We start from the raw sequence: 15043 nt of genomic DNA on the forward strand, positions 1-15043 counted from the left end.
CACAGTGCTGGGGAGCACGGGGCCCAGGAGTACAGGCGGAGTCCCATCCCAGTCCTGGCCCAGAAGGCGGTCCCTGGCCAGCGATTACAATCCAGCACGTAGGGACAGAGGCAGGATGCTGTGGGGGCACCGAGGAGGAAGCAACTCAGCACCAAAGGAGTCTGGGCAGGCCTCACAGAGGAGGTGACATCATCAAAAAGAGGAATAGAATTGGTCAGGCAGCAGCAGGGAGGGAAGAAGGGGAGGGCACTCCTGGCCAAGATAGGAGATGCAAAGGCACGGAAGTGTCTGCACAGCGTTGGCACAGTGCCCACCACCCAGTGAGTACTCCATAAATGCCAGGCATTATCGCTGTGGTTGGTTTATCTTCATTATGGTTATTAACCTGGACTTATTACTTAATATTTTTACTACCATAAAGGAGTTACTACAATGAATAAATGTCTAACTATACTGCACTTTTCACTGAACTTTTCTCAACTATAAAAGGGGCTGTTGTGAAGATTAGGTCTAAGGCACACACAGCACTGGGCAGGAGTGGTGGTGAGCAACATCTGAGGCGGCTTCATTTTCTCCCTCTCTTGGAGGCCAGCCCCTGGGGTTGCTGTGCCCGGGAGGCACAGAAGAAGAGGTATTTGGGGGGGGTTTTAAAGGTGACCAGTCAACAAAGCAGGGACTTGGCTAGGTGGAGTCATTGGGGGTTTCAAAAGCGACAAAGGTGTCACCTGGAGCCCTGGAATAGGAGCTCCTGGCCCTGGATGCAAGTCTTTTCAGCTGGAACAAGGCAGGTTGTACCTGCCTTTCTATTCTGACAAGGTCCTGATTTCAGAAGAAAACTGTACCTGGCCCTGGGTGGGGCCCCAGTTCTGTGTGTACCTGTTCCAGTCACGCTGTACCTGTTGAGTGTTCCTGATTCTCAATGTGAAAAGTTACTTGCCTGAGTGTACCTGTCTTGATAACTATGGCTCTGCCTCCAACCGTGTGTGAACCAAACTGTATACTCAGTTCACTCGATCGTCCCGGACTGTTCCTTCTGCACACTTAGGTCTGAACGTACGCGGACCTGTGCCTGTGTAGCCGTACACTTGGTCCGCCCGTGACTGACTCGATGTGCGTACCTGCTTTGGCCCGGGCTTACCTCACGCCTTGCGAGCCGTGCACTCCTGCCCTGCAGATCTCCCCACCGCCAGGGCCCAGAGGTTCAGAGGAAGGGGCTGCGGCCCACGCCCCCGCCCCCATTCCAGGCCGGGCCGGCGGCTCTGGGGCAGCGGGGGCGGGGCCGGAGGCCAGGGCGGGGCGGGGCGGAGCGGCGCGGGGGCGGAGCAGGAAGGGGCGGTGGCCGCTCCGCCCCCCGCCGCCCGAGCCGGCTCTCGGCTCTCGCCTCCCCTGCCCGGCTTCTGCGTCACGGTCCCGGGCGCCACCTGCCCGCCCACTCGCCCCGTATAAAGTCGCTGGCGGCCTGGCCCCCGGGACTCGGCCCCATGGAGACGCCGCCGGCCGCGGCTGGCGCACGGCAGGGTGAGGCGCTCGCGGCTGGGAGGGGGAGCAGGCCTCCGGGGCGGGGGGAGGAGGGGGTGGGAAGGGCTCGAGCTGAGACCGACCGGAGCAGGAGGGACGTGGGGCCAGTCCACTCCGGCCTTGCCGATCCCCGGGGCCTCCTCCAACTTTGCCCAAGTCGGAGGATCCTGGGAGACCGAGGTCCGGAGTGGGAATCGGCCGAGAGCGAGGTTCTGGGCCGGGACGCCCTCCGCGTCACCGAGCCCGGAGGCCAACCAGAGTTTCCCAGCAACTTTTCTCGCTGGTGGGTCGCCCTGGAAACTTCCCCTCCCCCGGCCCGGGAGTCCGGCCACGGGCCCCGCGCCTCCCGGCCTGGGCTTCGAGCAGTGGGCAGACGGACGCGAGGAGGCGATGGCTTCAACGGGGAAGCCCCCGCCACCCCCTTCCAGCGCACTTCCAACCCAGCGGGTTTCCACATGAGAGCCCCGCCCCGTTTGCCGTGGGGGCGCGGTCAGGTCCTCGGAGGCCTCCCACGATTTCTGGGTCCCCTGGTTGGCGGGTGTCGGGGGTGGGTGCTGGGGATGGGATGGGAGGAGGGGTAAGACTGCCCAAGTTCAAATCCTTGCGTCACCAGCTAACAGCTGGATGACCTTGAGTACGTTCTTAATGTCTGTAGCTGAACTTTCCTCCTTCATAAGATGGGAGTGATGCTCTCTAGCTGGGAAGGCTTTTGAGAGGATAATATAGGTAAAAGGCCAAGATGGCTTTGCATACTGCCACCCATATTGTTGGATGGAGAGGGAGGGACAGGAAAGGAGGTGAGCAGGAAATCCAGTCCCATCCCTAACCCTCCTGGTTGTCCTACAGGAGCTGTGAAAAGTGCCTTCCACCAATCTGAGCTGTGAGTGGCCAGTGAAGAGAGGCCCAGGCAGGAAGCCAGCCCCACCATGAGCCTGTGGGAACTTGAAGACCGCCGCAGCTGCCAGGGGACCCCCAGGCCGGCCCAGGAGCCCACGGCCGAGGAGGCAACGACTGCAGAGCTGCAGATGAAGGTTGACTTCTTCCGGAAGCTGGGCTACTCATCTGCTGAGATCCACAGTGTCCTGCAGAAGCTGGGCGTCCAGGCAGACACCAACACAGTGCTGGGGGAGCTGGTGAAACATGGGTCAGCGGCCGAGCGGGAGCGCCAGGCATCGCCGGATCCCTGCCCTCAGCTGCCTCTGGTCCCCCGGGGTGGGGGCACCCCCAAGGCTCCCACCGTGGAGACTTCTCCACCCGAGGAAGACAAGGAGGGCAGTGACCTGAGACCCATAGTCATCGATGGGAGCAACGTGGCCATGAGGTACATGTCACTTCTGTGTCCAAGACCATGGCCTCTGGCCGGGATTGGTGGCCATGTCTCTACATCTCTTGTAGAGGGGACTTCAGGAAGGAGTTTGGTCTCTTCTCTAGACTGGTCTAGAGGAAGGGAAAGCCCTTTATGAAGGTCCTACTGTGTGCCAGGAGTCTCCCTTAATCCTCACAGCTTCTTGGAAGTGGGTTTTAGGGCTGTTTGAGGGGGCTTAAAGAGTTACTCTGGGGCCCACTTCTCATAAGTGCTGTAGCAAGGATTCGAACTCAGATCCTTCTGACTCCAGAGCTGCCTTATGCTCTCCATGAGGGATCAGACTGTGGGCTCCAGCTTATTCACATAGGAGCCTTCTTCCTCCTCTATGAGATGGGGCTCACCACCCTTCAGGTGGTGCTTGTGAGGAATGAATGCCTGGAACCTGGAGAGAAGGGCTTGTTCATCATTGGTAGTTGTTATCGTTACTGTTATTCAGGGTCTGGGACTGCTGGGGCCTTGTTGTCTCAGACCTGGGCTCGCGTGGAAGCCGGCCCAGCTACTGAGGCCTTTGCAGCTGTGACCAAGAGTAACCTTGAGGATCTGGCGACATCAGGGGTGTGGGCGGGTGGCTTGATGCTTTGGCTCCAGGGGCTTGATGACTTGGGTCGCCTCTGCTTCTGCTGGAGCCACCTAGGCTAGACTGGGCTCTCAGGGTCCCCCAGGGACCAGAGCTAGGCCTGGGCCCCAGTAGCCATCCCCACCTCTTTCCCTATGCAGGCTCTCATGGGGGGGCGGGGGAGTTGGGGGGGGCTGCTGCTGCTGACTCCAGAGAACCCAGACCTCCCTTCCATTCATCCCTGCCCTCTGGCCTCACTTTCTCCCTGTCCTTTCAAGGCAGGCTGGTGAGTCAGGGCTGGGTGTCTAGTTCATAAGGAAAAGTTCCTGCAGGTGCGGATGGGGAGACCCCAGACACGGGTGTGGAGTGGGAAGGACTCCTTCCCCCGCCTCCCTGAGGGCTCTCCCAGGTGGGCTTCATGAGGCCTCTGTCCTCTTCCTGCCCCCCATCTGCCCCTCCCATACCTGGCCGAGCTCAGCTGTCTGCCTGGGCCCGGCCTAGCTCAGTAGATATGCAGGTGGCCCTCCTCCAGCCACTTCTGGGTCTGTTTTCCCATCTCTGAAATGGTTTGAGCCTAGGTGGAAACTGAGGCAAGCTGGCATCCACAAGCCCACAGCAGCTGGTCACCCTACATGCTTTGAGAGTTGGGGGACCCCTCTCGGGCTGCAGTAGCAGTTGACTGGGTCAGGAGTTGGGATCCCTTAGCGACTCCCTCCTCTGGGGGGCGTGGGCCGGAAGGCTGAGCCCTGGGGCAGCCATGTGCAGTGTGTATTTGTATCCTGGCCGGAGGAGGAGGAGCCGGGCAGGGGGAGGGGCAGGTGGTGGAAGGCCTGGCCAGAGGCCGAGCCGCTCGGGGTTTTCTGAGCTGGGGCAGTAGCAAAAGGGGAATTCCAGCCTCTAGCTTCCTGTCTCAGCTGCTGCTGGGTTCCTACCCTCCTGCCCCCTCCCGCCCCAGGGCAGGCGGGCCAGCCCCTACCATATGCAAATCGTGGGGAAATTCACCTCTTGTTTCCTTCTAAGGGAATTTTTCTCCACTTGCTGGGCCCAGCCCAGGCAGATCTTTTCACCTGGGTAGCCCTGCCCTCTACCCAGGGTGGGAGTCTGGAGTCTCCAGCAGAAGCACACGTCGTCTAGTGTCTCCTTAGGCTGAGGGGCCCTGACTTTCTGGGCCAGCAGGATTGCGGTGAGGGTGAGAGGATGTCTGGTTCTCCTCTGCCAGCAGAGCTTCCTCCCAGGCAGTGAGAAGGACTGAGGTTAGCTGCAGACAGGCGCTCCTGGCTTGGGAGGGCAGGATCTGGGCTTGACTCGAGGGACCGCCACACGTGCTCGACTTCTGCCAAGAGTAAGGCTCTGTTCGACTGCTTAAGGAATATCCTGGGGACTGGGACGACTGAGAGCAGACTTGTCCCCTGCTAAGGTTTCTGATTCCCATAAGCAGTGCTCTGTCCCGGAAGCCCCAGTGGACCCCGAAGTCCCAGGGCTTGTGGGTGCTGGCCTGGGAGGGGGCGTGTGCAGGTACACACATGTGCACAGAAGGCGGCAGGTAGATGGGGAGCTGTCAGGACACCCCACCTGGGGTCCTGACAGAGGAGCAGGAGTTTGCCAGATGCATGATTTTCCCTGTTCCCAGCCTGCCCCACCCACTGAACCCTTTTGTTCAAACTCAAGTTTGGAAGTTGTTGGGTTTTTTTTTTTCCTCTCCTAAAGAACCTTAGCTCTCCTGTTAGGGGTCCGAAGGCAATCCGATGTGGGTTCCAGTTCGACCTCTTACCAGTAGCCAGGGAACTTTAGATGCATCTCAGAGCCTTGTAAGGATGAAGCCAAGGAGCTATGCCATGCACCTGGGCTCGGTGCCTATGCATTCAGGCCTGCTGTGAGGGCTGTCACTTGTCTTTGTATGATTGGGCATCAGCACCCGTAGGGGTTAAGATCACAGCCTCTGGGTGTGCATCCCTGTTTGACCATCGCTACTTGTGATGCTGGCAACTGGTTGCCCTCTGTGGACCAGTTTCCTCACCTGAATAAAAGGGCAAAGGTCCTCTCATGACAGTCCCCTCCTCAGAGGCTTACTGATGATTCAGTACTGAGCACAGGGATCAGGGCCTGGCTCACAGCTCTCAGTAAATGTTAACTTTTATTATTACAAGTGGGCTGGCGGATGGCAGTGAGGAGGCCCCACCTGGCAGGGATGAGCTCTGCCTTCAGGTTGGACTTTGCCTGACTTACAATTTACAGAGACCTTCAGCCCTGGGAGCCCCAGCCTCACTCCTCGACAGTCTCCATGCCCGCCCAACCTCCCTTTCTATTTCTCTTGGGGCTCAAGCTGTCGCCCGCCGCCACCGCCCCCCCCCCCCACCCAAACCCACCCACAGGATGTGGTCGGCCATGGAGTTGCCTCTTTTGCGTAATGCTTATTCTGTTTTATTTGCCAAATATGAGTCTGAGTTGTTCACTGAGGGGCAGGGGCTGTTGGGGAGGGAGGCCCATCTGGCCCCTTCCCATCCCCTCGCCTGGTCCTGGAGCCCTGCCATGACACCCGGTATTACCTGGGAGGCCCCGTCCCTTCCTGTGAAGCCAGATGGAACCTCCACTTTGTTGGACTGTCTTTGGCCTCAAGCAGACAGGACCATTGTCCCACTGACAGAGGGCCCTTCTGAAGGAGGCTGCGGTCCCTCAGGCCCATTTTTCAGGTAGAGAAACTGAGCCAGGGCCACCTCAGGGCTTGCTTCTGGATCCAGCCGCGTTTGGACGGGCTGAGGTCTGGTCCACAGCCCATGGCAGGGGGGAGGTGTCCCCTCTCCCAGCTCGGCTGCTGGCAGAGTCCCCAGAGGCTTCCAGACCCGTCTTTTGGCCTCGGGTCACGCCCTCCTGGGAGGGGTGAGGCGCTCGGTCTAGGGAATCAGGGCAGTGGGAGGGAAAGCATTCTCCCTTCACTTTCACACTGAAGGCCCTGTGGCCGCCTCCTGCCACGAACTGAAGGTTGACTCGAGGCTCCCCGCTCACCCTTCTCAGTCACACTCCCAGCCGTTTGAGCAGGCCTGAACTCTAATCCAGCTTTAATCCAGAGCAACCTGGCTTCTCCTCCCCAGCTCCCACCCACAGCCCTGCGAGCCGGCAGGGGAGGGGTGGTGACTCAGTCCGCCTGTGGACATCTGGGTCCCTGTGGTCCCAGCGCCTTTCCCCCACCCCCAGGTGTGTTGTAAGCGGCCTGACCCTGCCCCACGTGGGGAGCAGGTGCTGCCAGATTCCTGGGCGTCTCCTTGCTGTCTGTTGGGAGAGGAACCTCGGGAAAAAAAAAGCCCCAGGTCTGGTCATCACAGCCTGTGTGGGAACCAGCAGTGAATACAGGCACTGGAGCTCCAGCCAGAGGGCGGGGGGCCAAGCCCAGCGGCTCCACCAGCCAGGACAGGGGCTGGAGGGCAGCCCGCCTCCCTCCTGTGCAGGCCAAAGCAACAGCAGGCTGACCCTGCCCTCCTCTCCTCCCCAGCCATGGGAACAAGGAGGTCTTCTCCTGCCGGGGGATCCTCCTGGCAGTGAATTGGTTCCTGGAGCGGGGCCACACAGATATCACCGTGTTTGTGCCGTCCTGGAGGAAAGAGCAGCCTCGCCCAGATGTGCCCATCACTGGTGAGTGGCACCTCGGATGGGGTGCGGTCTCACTGCGGTTCTCCTCCAGAGAGACCCTTTAGGTGTGAGCAACAGCTTCCAGGCCCCAAGCAGGAACCAGCATTTCTTTCCCTGGCTTTTGCTGTCTTCAGCATCCCTGCTCTGAACAGTGGTCCTTGGCAGTCACCCTGGGCAGCCTCTACCTTTGGGTAGTGGGCACCTCCCTCACCTAATGGTGGCCGGCTCGCGCCATATCCCCCGTGGCACAGGGTCGGGTGATATAGCGGCCAAGTCCCTGGCCTCTGTAATCCCGGCTCAGTCCCTTCTGGCTAGGCCACTTGCCCCTCATCTGAGACATGGGATGGGGTGAGGGCTAGATAACTTTGCGGGGTGGGTATCAGCATCACAGCAGTTAATCTGCCTAAGTGCTCAGCAGAGCGCCTGGCACATAGTGGATGCCAGCTGCTGGCACGTAACGGATTCCGGCTGCTACCATTGCTCCTACACAAGCTCCTGACCTTTGTGGGGAGAGCCTAGGTTTGTTTCTCTGGACGTCTTGATGTGGGGGCAGGCTGGCTAGGGTTGCCCGTTCCAGGAAAAGAGGCCCCTTCTGGGTGGGTCCGTCAGTCCTGGCTGAGACACTCATCTGGCCTCAGCTCAAGCCGGAACTCGTTGCCAGATACCCCTAGGACAGGCTGGGCATGACCAGGGCTGGCGTCCATGGGGGAGGAGGCAGCCCAGCTTCTCTGGCCAGCCTGTTCTTGGGGGTTCGAAACGAGGCGCCAGGCCCAGCAAGCTGGGGGGGTTGTTGGCCTCCACAGAGCCCCTTCCTGCTCCCATGACCCTGGGGTTGAGAGCCTGGCTACTGGGCTCAGGGAGCCATGCAGGGCTGGCGGCGAGTCCAGGCTGGGCCCTGACCTGCGTGCACCCTGCTGCCTCCCAGACCAGCACATCCTGCGGGACCTGGAAAAGAAGAAGATCTTGGTGTTCACGCCATCACGGCGGGTGGGTGGCAAGCGGGTGGTCTGCTACGATGACCGCTTCATCGTGAAGCTGGCCTTTGAGTCGGACGGCATCGTGGTCTCCAATGACACGTACCGGGACCTGCAGGGCGAGCGGCAGGAGTGGAAGCGCTTCATTGAGGAGCGGCTGCTCATGTACTCCTTCGTCAACGACAAGTATGTCCCCCCACTGCCGGAGGGGCTCAGGGGAGGCACCAGGCCGGGGCGGCTCTGTGGCTGAGCCGTGTGGCCTTGGGCCTGGGCAGCTCCGAGTGCAAGATTGGCAGGACCCCACAGGGGAGCAGCCAGGCTGGGAGAGGGCTAGGCTTTCTGGCTTAGGGGCTGGGTCAGGAGCCTTTGGGACAGGATGTGGTCAGTGCTTCAAGACAGTCTCTCCAGTTCCCAGCCCCGAGGCTCTGACCAGAGGCCAGTGGATGCAGCCTTAGAGCCAGACTTCAGGCCTCAGCGAGCTCCCAGCAAGAGAGTCACCCCTGACTGTGGCCCTCTGGACTGGGACCTTCTCCCTGCCTCGGGACAATCCCCCCAGAGCCTGGGGGACCCTACTGGGTGGACACTAGCTTTCGGAGCTGCCCCCTCTTCGTCCGAGTGAGGCTCCCTGTCCAGCCCCTCCCCAGCACTGGGAAGTCCCCCATCACCTCTCCCCCGTCCTCTGCAGGTTCATGCCCCCTGATGACCCTTTGGGCCGTCACGGGCCGAGCCTGGACAACTTCCTGCGTAAGAAGCCACTCACGGCAGAGCACAGGAGGCAGCCGTGTCCCTATGGTAAGAGCCTGGGCCCCAGCCTCCCGGGCCATTCTCACAGCATCCCCTGATCTCTCGCCCAAATCAGCCTGCACCTGTGTTCTTTCTCTCAGGGATCCCCTACCCTCACCCCACATTTCTTGGACTGGCCCTTCGGTCTCCCACCCCTTGGTTCTAGGTGAAGGTGAAGCTGAAGTTGCTCAGTCGTGTCCGACTCTTTGCGACCCCATGGACTGTAGCCTACCAGGCTCCTCAGTCCATGGAATTTTTCAGGCAAGAGTACTGGAGTGGGTTGCCATTTCCTTCTCCAGGAGATCTTCCTGACCCAGGGACCGAACCCGGGTCTCCTGCATTGCAGGCAGACGCTTTACCGCCTGAGCCGCCAGGGAAGCCCTGGTTCTAGATCCCCCCTGAATTCTCTCCCAGGGAGGAAATGCACCTACGGGATCAAGTGCCGATTCTTCCACCCTGAGCGGCCAAGCCGGCCCCAGCGCTCCGTGGCCGACGAGCTCCGCGCCAACGCCCTGCTGCCGCCCTCCAGGGCCTCGAGCAAGGACAAAAGCGGCCGGCGGCCTTCACCCTCCTCTCAGCCCGGCTCTCTGCCAACAGAGCAGGAGCAGTGCAGCCCGGAGGGAAAGAAGCTGGGGGCCCAGGCGTCCCCAGGAACCCCCCGGGAGGGCCTGATGCAGACCTTCGCCCCGACAGGCAGGAGCCTCCCTCCTAGCGGGAGCAGTGGCGGCAGCTTCGGGCCCTCGGACTGGTTCTCGCAAACCCTGGACTCTCTCCCCTACGCCTCCCAGGACTGCCTGGACTCGGGCATCGGCTCCCTGGAGAGCCAGATGTCAGAACTCTGGGGGGTTCGAGGAGGGGGCCCTGGCGAGCCGGGCCCGCCCCGGGGCCCTTATGCCGGCTACCGCACCTATGGGGCAGAGCTCCCCGCCACCCCGGCCTTCCCGGCCTTCAGCCGGGCCCTGGGTGCCGGCCACTTCAGCGTCCCCGCTGACTACGCGCCCCCGCCGGCCACCTTTCCACCTCGGGAATACTGGTCTGAGCCATACCAGCTGCCCCCGCCCACCCCAGGCCTGCAGGAGCCCCAGGTGCCCGGCCCAGGAGCTGACAGGGGCCCCTGGGGTGGGGCAGGCAGGCTGGCGAAGGAGCGAGCCAGCGTGTACACTAAGCTGTGTGGCGTCTTCCCCCCACACCTGGTGGAGGCTGTGATGGCACGCTTCCCGCAGCTCCTGGACCCCCAGCAGCTGGCCGCCGAGATCCTCTCCTACAAGTCCCAGCACCTCAGTGAATAAAGCTGGCCCAGCCGCCTCGGGGGCAGCACCTCCGAGAGCTGCCAGGCTGGGCCGTGGGCCCTTGAGCAGCCTGGCACTGAGGCCTACCACAAGAGGCTGGACAGAGGGAGGACTCAAGTAGGGAAGGAACCCCAAACCAAAGATCCTGTAGGATTGCTTCTGGCCCCTCCAGCCGCCCCCGGCCCAAGGGCTCAGGAGTGATCAGCCTGTTGATACACATTGTATCTGTAGTTTCAGGAGACGCTGCCAGTAACGGCTGTCAGTCCGTGGCTGAGGCCCAAACCCTCCTTTCTCTCAGAGGGCGGGGAGGGAGGCAGGGGGGAGCAGAGGCCTGGGCTGGGGGCCCTGTGCACGGCCCCCCCACCTCCGCCCCGCCCCTGGGACGCCGGCTTTGGCTGGCTCGTTGGGCACCGTGTGCCCGCCCTCCGTGGGCTCTCCTCTTAAGCCAATGAGGCCTCATCCGCGCTCTCCGTGCGGTACGCGGCTTCATGTTAGTAAGCAAGATGCTTCTTAATAACCCACCTCCGTCCCACTCTGTGCTCCTGTCCCCCGTGCCTGCGGGGGTCCAGGGCAGTCTGTCCTACCCTCTCCGCCCCACCTTCCTCTATATTCAGAGCCGTCTCGCCCTTTCCCAAGAGCGGGGGGACACGTATACATGTGTGTACAGGTGTAAAACGTTAAATATTTTACACGGAAAGCCCTTGCCTCTCTTCACACTTCAATAAAGTACAATGTGAGTGCTCTAAGAGGTGATGGTCTTTGTTGCTCGGGGGTGGAGCTGGCTTCTGGGTGACGGAATGTCAGCAGGTGGGCACCCCGGATCTGCCTCCACACCCGCTCTCTGACCCTTCTCTGAAGGAAGGTTGCTGAGCTCCACGGAAAGCGCTCTGTCCCTTGGGGCAGAAGTATCCTTCCCGAGGCTTGGGTCAGGCCCTGGGAGGAGGTGGCTGTGGACACATGGGCAGGGAGTCAGGAAGCAGCAGCGTAGAGCTTGGAGTCCTGAGGCTACAGCGTGGGGGAGAGGTGCTACTGGGGAAGCTGGGAGGTGGGGCAGGCTGTCCCCTTTCCTCTGCCCTGCGACCAGGCCAAGTGTTCCAGGAGAGCCTGGGGAGTGGCTCTGGGGCTCAGCTCTGCCCTGTCCTCCCAGATGTTGCGCTGCTCCAGGCGAGGAGCCGAGTAGGAGGCCCTGGGGCAGAACCGTCCTGAAGAGGCCCTGGCAGGGTAACCCCCAAGCAGGAGGTTAGGGGTTCTGGCCCCAAACCCAAGAATAGGCTCTGCCACCATGTATGTCCCCTGGGTCTGAGTTTCCACATCTGTGAAGTGGGGATGGTGATGCCTGCCTTCCAGGCTTGTACCTTACAGAGAGGACGTGAGCCCATGCACGCTGGTGCTCACTAAAGGGCCTCCGTTGTGCTCACCTCCTGCCATCATCTCAACCTTCCCATCTGCCCCTGCAAGGCAGGAGGCCAGGCAGGAGTTTGTTTTTCATCTTTTGGTTTTGGGGGTTTTGTTTGTTTGTTCGTTTTTCCAGATAAACGAGGTATAGGGACGTCCCTGGTGATCTGGTGGCTAAGACGCCACGCTCCCAAGTACAGGTGGCCCAGGTCCTATCCCTGGGCGGGGAACTAGATCCCACAGGCCACATCTAAGAGCTCACGTGCCACAGCTAAAGATCCCACATGCCGAAATGAAGATCAAAGGTCAAGCATGCCGCAGCTAAGACCCATCACAGCCAAATAAACAAAACGTGTTTTAAAAAGGAGGTATAAATGTTAAATATTTTAAGTGAAAAGCTACACTTGTCAGATGAGCCCTAAACACTACCAGCAATTAGTAATCATATCTTCGAACATCTCACAAATTTGTACTCAGAATTTGTGAAAATTTCTCTTTTTCAGAGAAGATTTATTTATTTATTTTGGCCGTTCTGGGTCTTTGTGCTGCATGCAGGCTTTGTCCAGCTGCAGCGAGCGGGGGCTGCTCCTTGTTGCCGGGCACGAGCGTCTCGTTGCAGTGGCTCCTCGTGTTGGGGAACGCGAGCTCTGGGTGCACAGGCCTCAGTAGTTGCAGCACCGTGGACTCAGTAGCTGTGGCTCACAGGTGTAGTTGCTTCTTGGTGTGCGGGATCTTCCTGGACCAGGGATCAAACCCGTGTCCCCTTGCTTTGGCAGGCTTAATCACTGGACCACCAGAAAAGCCCTGTGAAGCTTTTATCCTTTTTTTTTTCTTCCCTAGAAATAGCTTTTCCACAGAACAACCATGCGGCCTGTTACAACAGGAAAGGCGACACTGGCCATCTCTCTGCTTGTTAGCCCTCCCACCCCACCCCTATGTTCTTGGCCCTGAACACCCTGTAGAAGCCTGCTCTTGAGGCGAGAATCCAGGCATGACATGGGAATGACTTCAGCAAACATGACTTCCAAGCCCCCACACAGTGCTCGTCCAGGTAGGTGCCCTGTGCCCGTGACATCCAGCCACCTCAGGAGGCTATATCTGCAACTAAGAAGGGTTGTTGCCTTATTTATAAAATAGCTTTCCCAGTCAAGAACTGCATTCCAGATTAAAGGCCCTTTATGGGCCTTTGTGTTTAAAGATGGGAAGCTAAAATACCGGACTGTCCAGTTCATTATCAGCCAGTGACAAAGCTGTGACTTGCCCAAGGTCCCATGGAGGAAGACAAACCGGGGCAGGGCCTCAGCTTGGGCTCCCCTGGCCCCACAGACCTGAGGAAGGGAGGGTGCTCCAGACAGTAGTTGGCAGTGACTCTCAGGCCCCGAGAAGGATGGAGGTGGGGGTGCCCTCAGCCCTGCGCCTCACAACCACACAGGTTTACGTCTGCATGTGCTGGGCTTAGTCGCTCAGTCGTGTCCACCTCTTTACAACCCCATGGACTGTATGTAGCCCACCAGGCTCCTCTGTCCATGGCAGCAAGAATGCTAGAGTGGGTTGCCATGCCCTCCTCCAGGGGATCTTCCCAACGCAGGGATCAAACCCAGGTCTCCCATATTGCAGGTGGATTCTTGACTGTCTGAGCCACCAGGGAAGCTCAAGAATACTGCAGTGGATAGTCTATCCTTTCTCCAGGGGATCTCCCAACCCGAGAATCAAACCGGGGTCTCCTGCATTGCAGGTTCTTTACCAGCTGAGCTATGAGGGAAGCCCTTACATCTACGTGGTAACCTCTAATGTGAGAGCTGACCTGACACCCTCCCTGCCCAGCAGCTCCACCCACCCAGCCCCCCCAGCCCTCTGCATACCACAGGGTGGGGTGGGGGGAGTGTGAAGGCCCTGAGGCCGCAAGGGAGGTCTGGAAGAAGTAGGTTGCCTTCACCCCTCTGCCAATCCCACCAGCCTGCGTCCATAGCCTTGAAGGTGCACACTGAGTCCTTGGCACAGAGCTAAACTCTGACCATTCACAGCTTCTGCTCTGTAAGGAGGGGGTGGGGGAAACAGATCTCACAGGCAGGTGGGCAGTGGGCAGGGGGCAGCAGGCCTGGGTGCTGGTGGACTCTCTAGGGGCCATGTCTGGCCTTGCTGTCTCTTTGGCAGGCACAGACAAGGGCAGCAGAGCCTGAACAGCCAGTGCCAGCTGGGGCAGGGCTCTCGGAGGACTGAGTCAGTTCAGTGCCCTGTCATCTGGACTTTCCCGGCAGCCTCGACCTGGCTGGGGCCGTCCAGGGTTCGGAGCCTCCCCTCCAGGCCTCTTTCTCAATCTGGCTTCCAGGCAGAGCTGCTTAGAGGCTGCCAGACCCAATGCCCAGCATGTTTCTTTCCCACGAGGTGGATTTTTAACTGTGAAGTTCTCCCCACCAACTCCCGCCCCACCCGCTGAAACATCTTTGCTCACAAGGCTTCAGCGTCCCCTCCCATGGCAGGGACATGAGGGTCCCTGCTTCTCCCTGGAACTGGCAAGCAGACACCTCGGTCCGAGTGGCAGCAGCTCAGAATGAAGTGGCCCTGGGTCCAGGTCCCCGCCACCGGCTCTGTGGCTCTGGCCACCTCACTCACCTTTCTCACAGCCTGGCTTTTCTGGGGCACACACTATGTGGTTGTGAAGTGTGAAAGAAAGACAAAGACCACATGTCACTTGCATGTGGAATCTAAAAAGGGTACAAACGCACTTATTTAGAAAACAGAAGTTTGAGTCACAGATGTAGACAACAAGCTTAATGGTTAGCAGGGTGGGGGAAGGGTGGTGGGGGGGTAAATTGGGAGGCTGGGAGTGACATGCACACTATTATATATAAAATGGATAACCAGTAAGGAGCTACTGTGAAGCTCAGGCAACACTGCTCAATACTCCGAATGACCTGCATGGGAAGAGAATCTAAAAAAGAGTGGGTGTACATGTATAACTGAGTCATTTTGCCGTACACCTGAAACCACCACATTGTAAATCAACTATACTCCAATAAAAAATAAAAACCTGGGGGGGAAAGGTGTGCAGTGGAGGGCGGTAGGGCCTGAACGTGACCCTGAGACAGGAGCTCAAGTCACTGAGGTGCTGGAGGGATCAAGCTTCAGGCACTGCCCAGCCTCCTCGTTCCTCCTTTTGTTTTCCTGGTTCCAGACACTGAGAAGCCAATGGGGAAAACAGAGCGTATGCAAATCCCTGCATTGGGAAATGATCCTGGGGCACTCACGGAGGATGGCCTCCCGCCAGCCCTTCCCGGAACCCTATAGGCCCCCCACCCCACCCCACCCCACCCTGGGGCTCTCACCAGCTGGGGCCTGACCCTGAGTCTTCTAACAAGTTCTGTCCCGTGCACGGGTTAACCACACTCTGGGAGCGCACCCCTGGCAGAGAACGGGATGAAATTCCCTGCCTGGATGATGTCCCTGCCCACTCTTGTCCCCATCCCACTGACCCCGTGGGAAAGAATCAAGCAGTCCCTAAAGATCTGGAGACCTAAACTAGGTACAACTCCGGTCC

At 59.5% G+C, this 15043-nt stretch overlaps 1 protein-coding gene across 2 annotated transcripts; it reads left to right on the forward strand.

Moving 5' to 3' along the window:
* The first annotated feature begins 1319 nt into the window (after positions 1-1319).
* Positions 1320-10856, forward strand: ZC3H12A (zinc finger CCCH-type containing 12A). Of its 2 annotated transcripts, none has more exons than XM_069547645.1 (6): positions 1320-1518; positions 2365-2839; positions 6928-7067; positions 7990-8224; positions 8724-8830; positions 9236-10856. In XM_069547645.1, the coding sequence occupies exons 2-6, from the start codon at positions 2445-2447 to the stop codon at positions 10108-10110; spliced, it is 1752 nt and encodes a 583-aa protein (XP_069403746.1). In that variant the 5' UTR covers positions 1320-1518; positions 2365-2444; the 3' UTR covers positions 10111-10856. The 2 variants fall into 2 exon arrangements, with proteins under 2 accessions (XP_069403746.1, XP_069403842.1); XM_069547741.1 differs by lacking the exon at positions 1320-1518 and adding an exon at positions 1561-1801.
* The last annotated feature ends 4187 nt before the right edge of the window (positions 10857-15043 follow it).

The sequence above is a fragment of the Ovis canadensis genome, chromosome 1, assembly GCF_042477335.2.
Source record: "Ovis canadensis isolate MfBH-ARS-UI-01 breed Bighorn chromosome 1, ARS-UI_OviCan_v2, whole genome shotgun sequence".
NCBI classification, from domain to species: domain Eukaryota; kingdom Metazoa; phylum Chordata; class Mammalia; order Artiodactyla; family Bovidae; genus Ovis; species Ovis canadensis.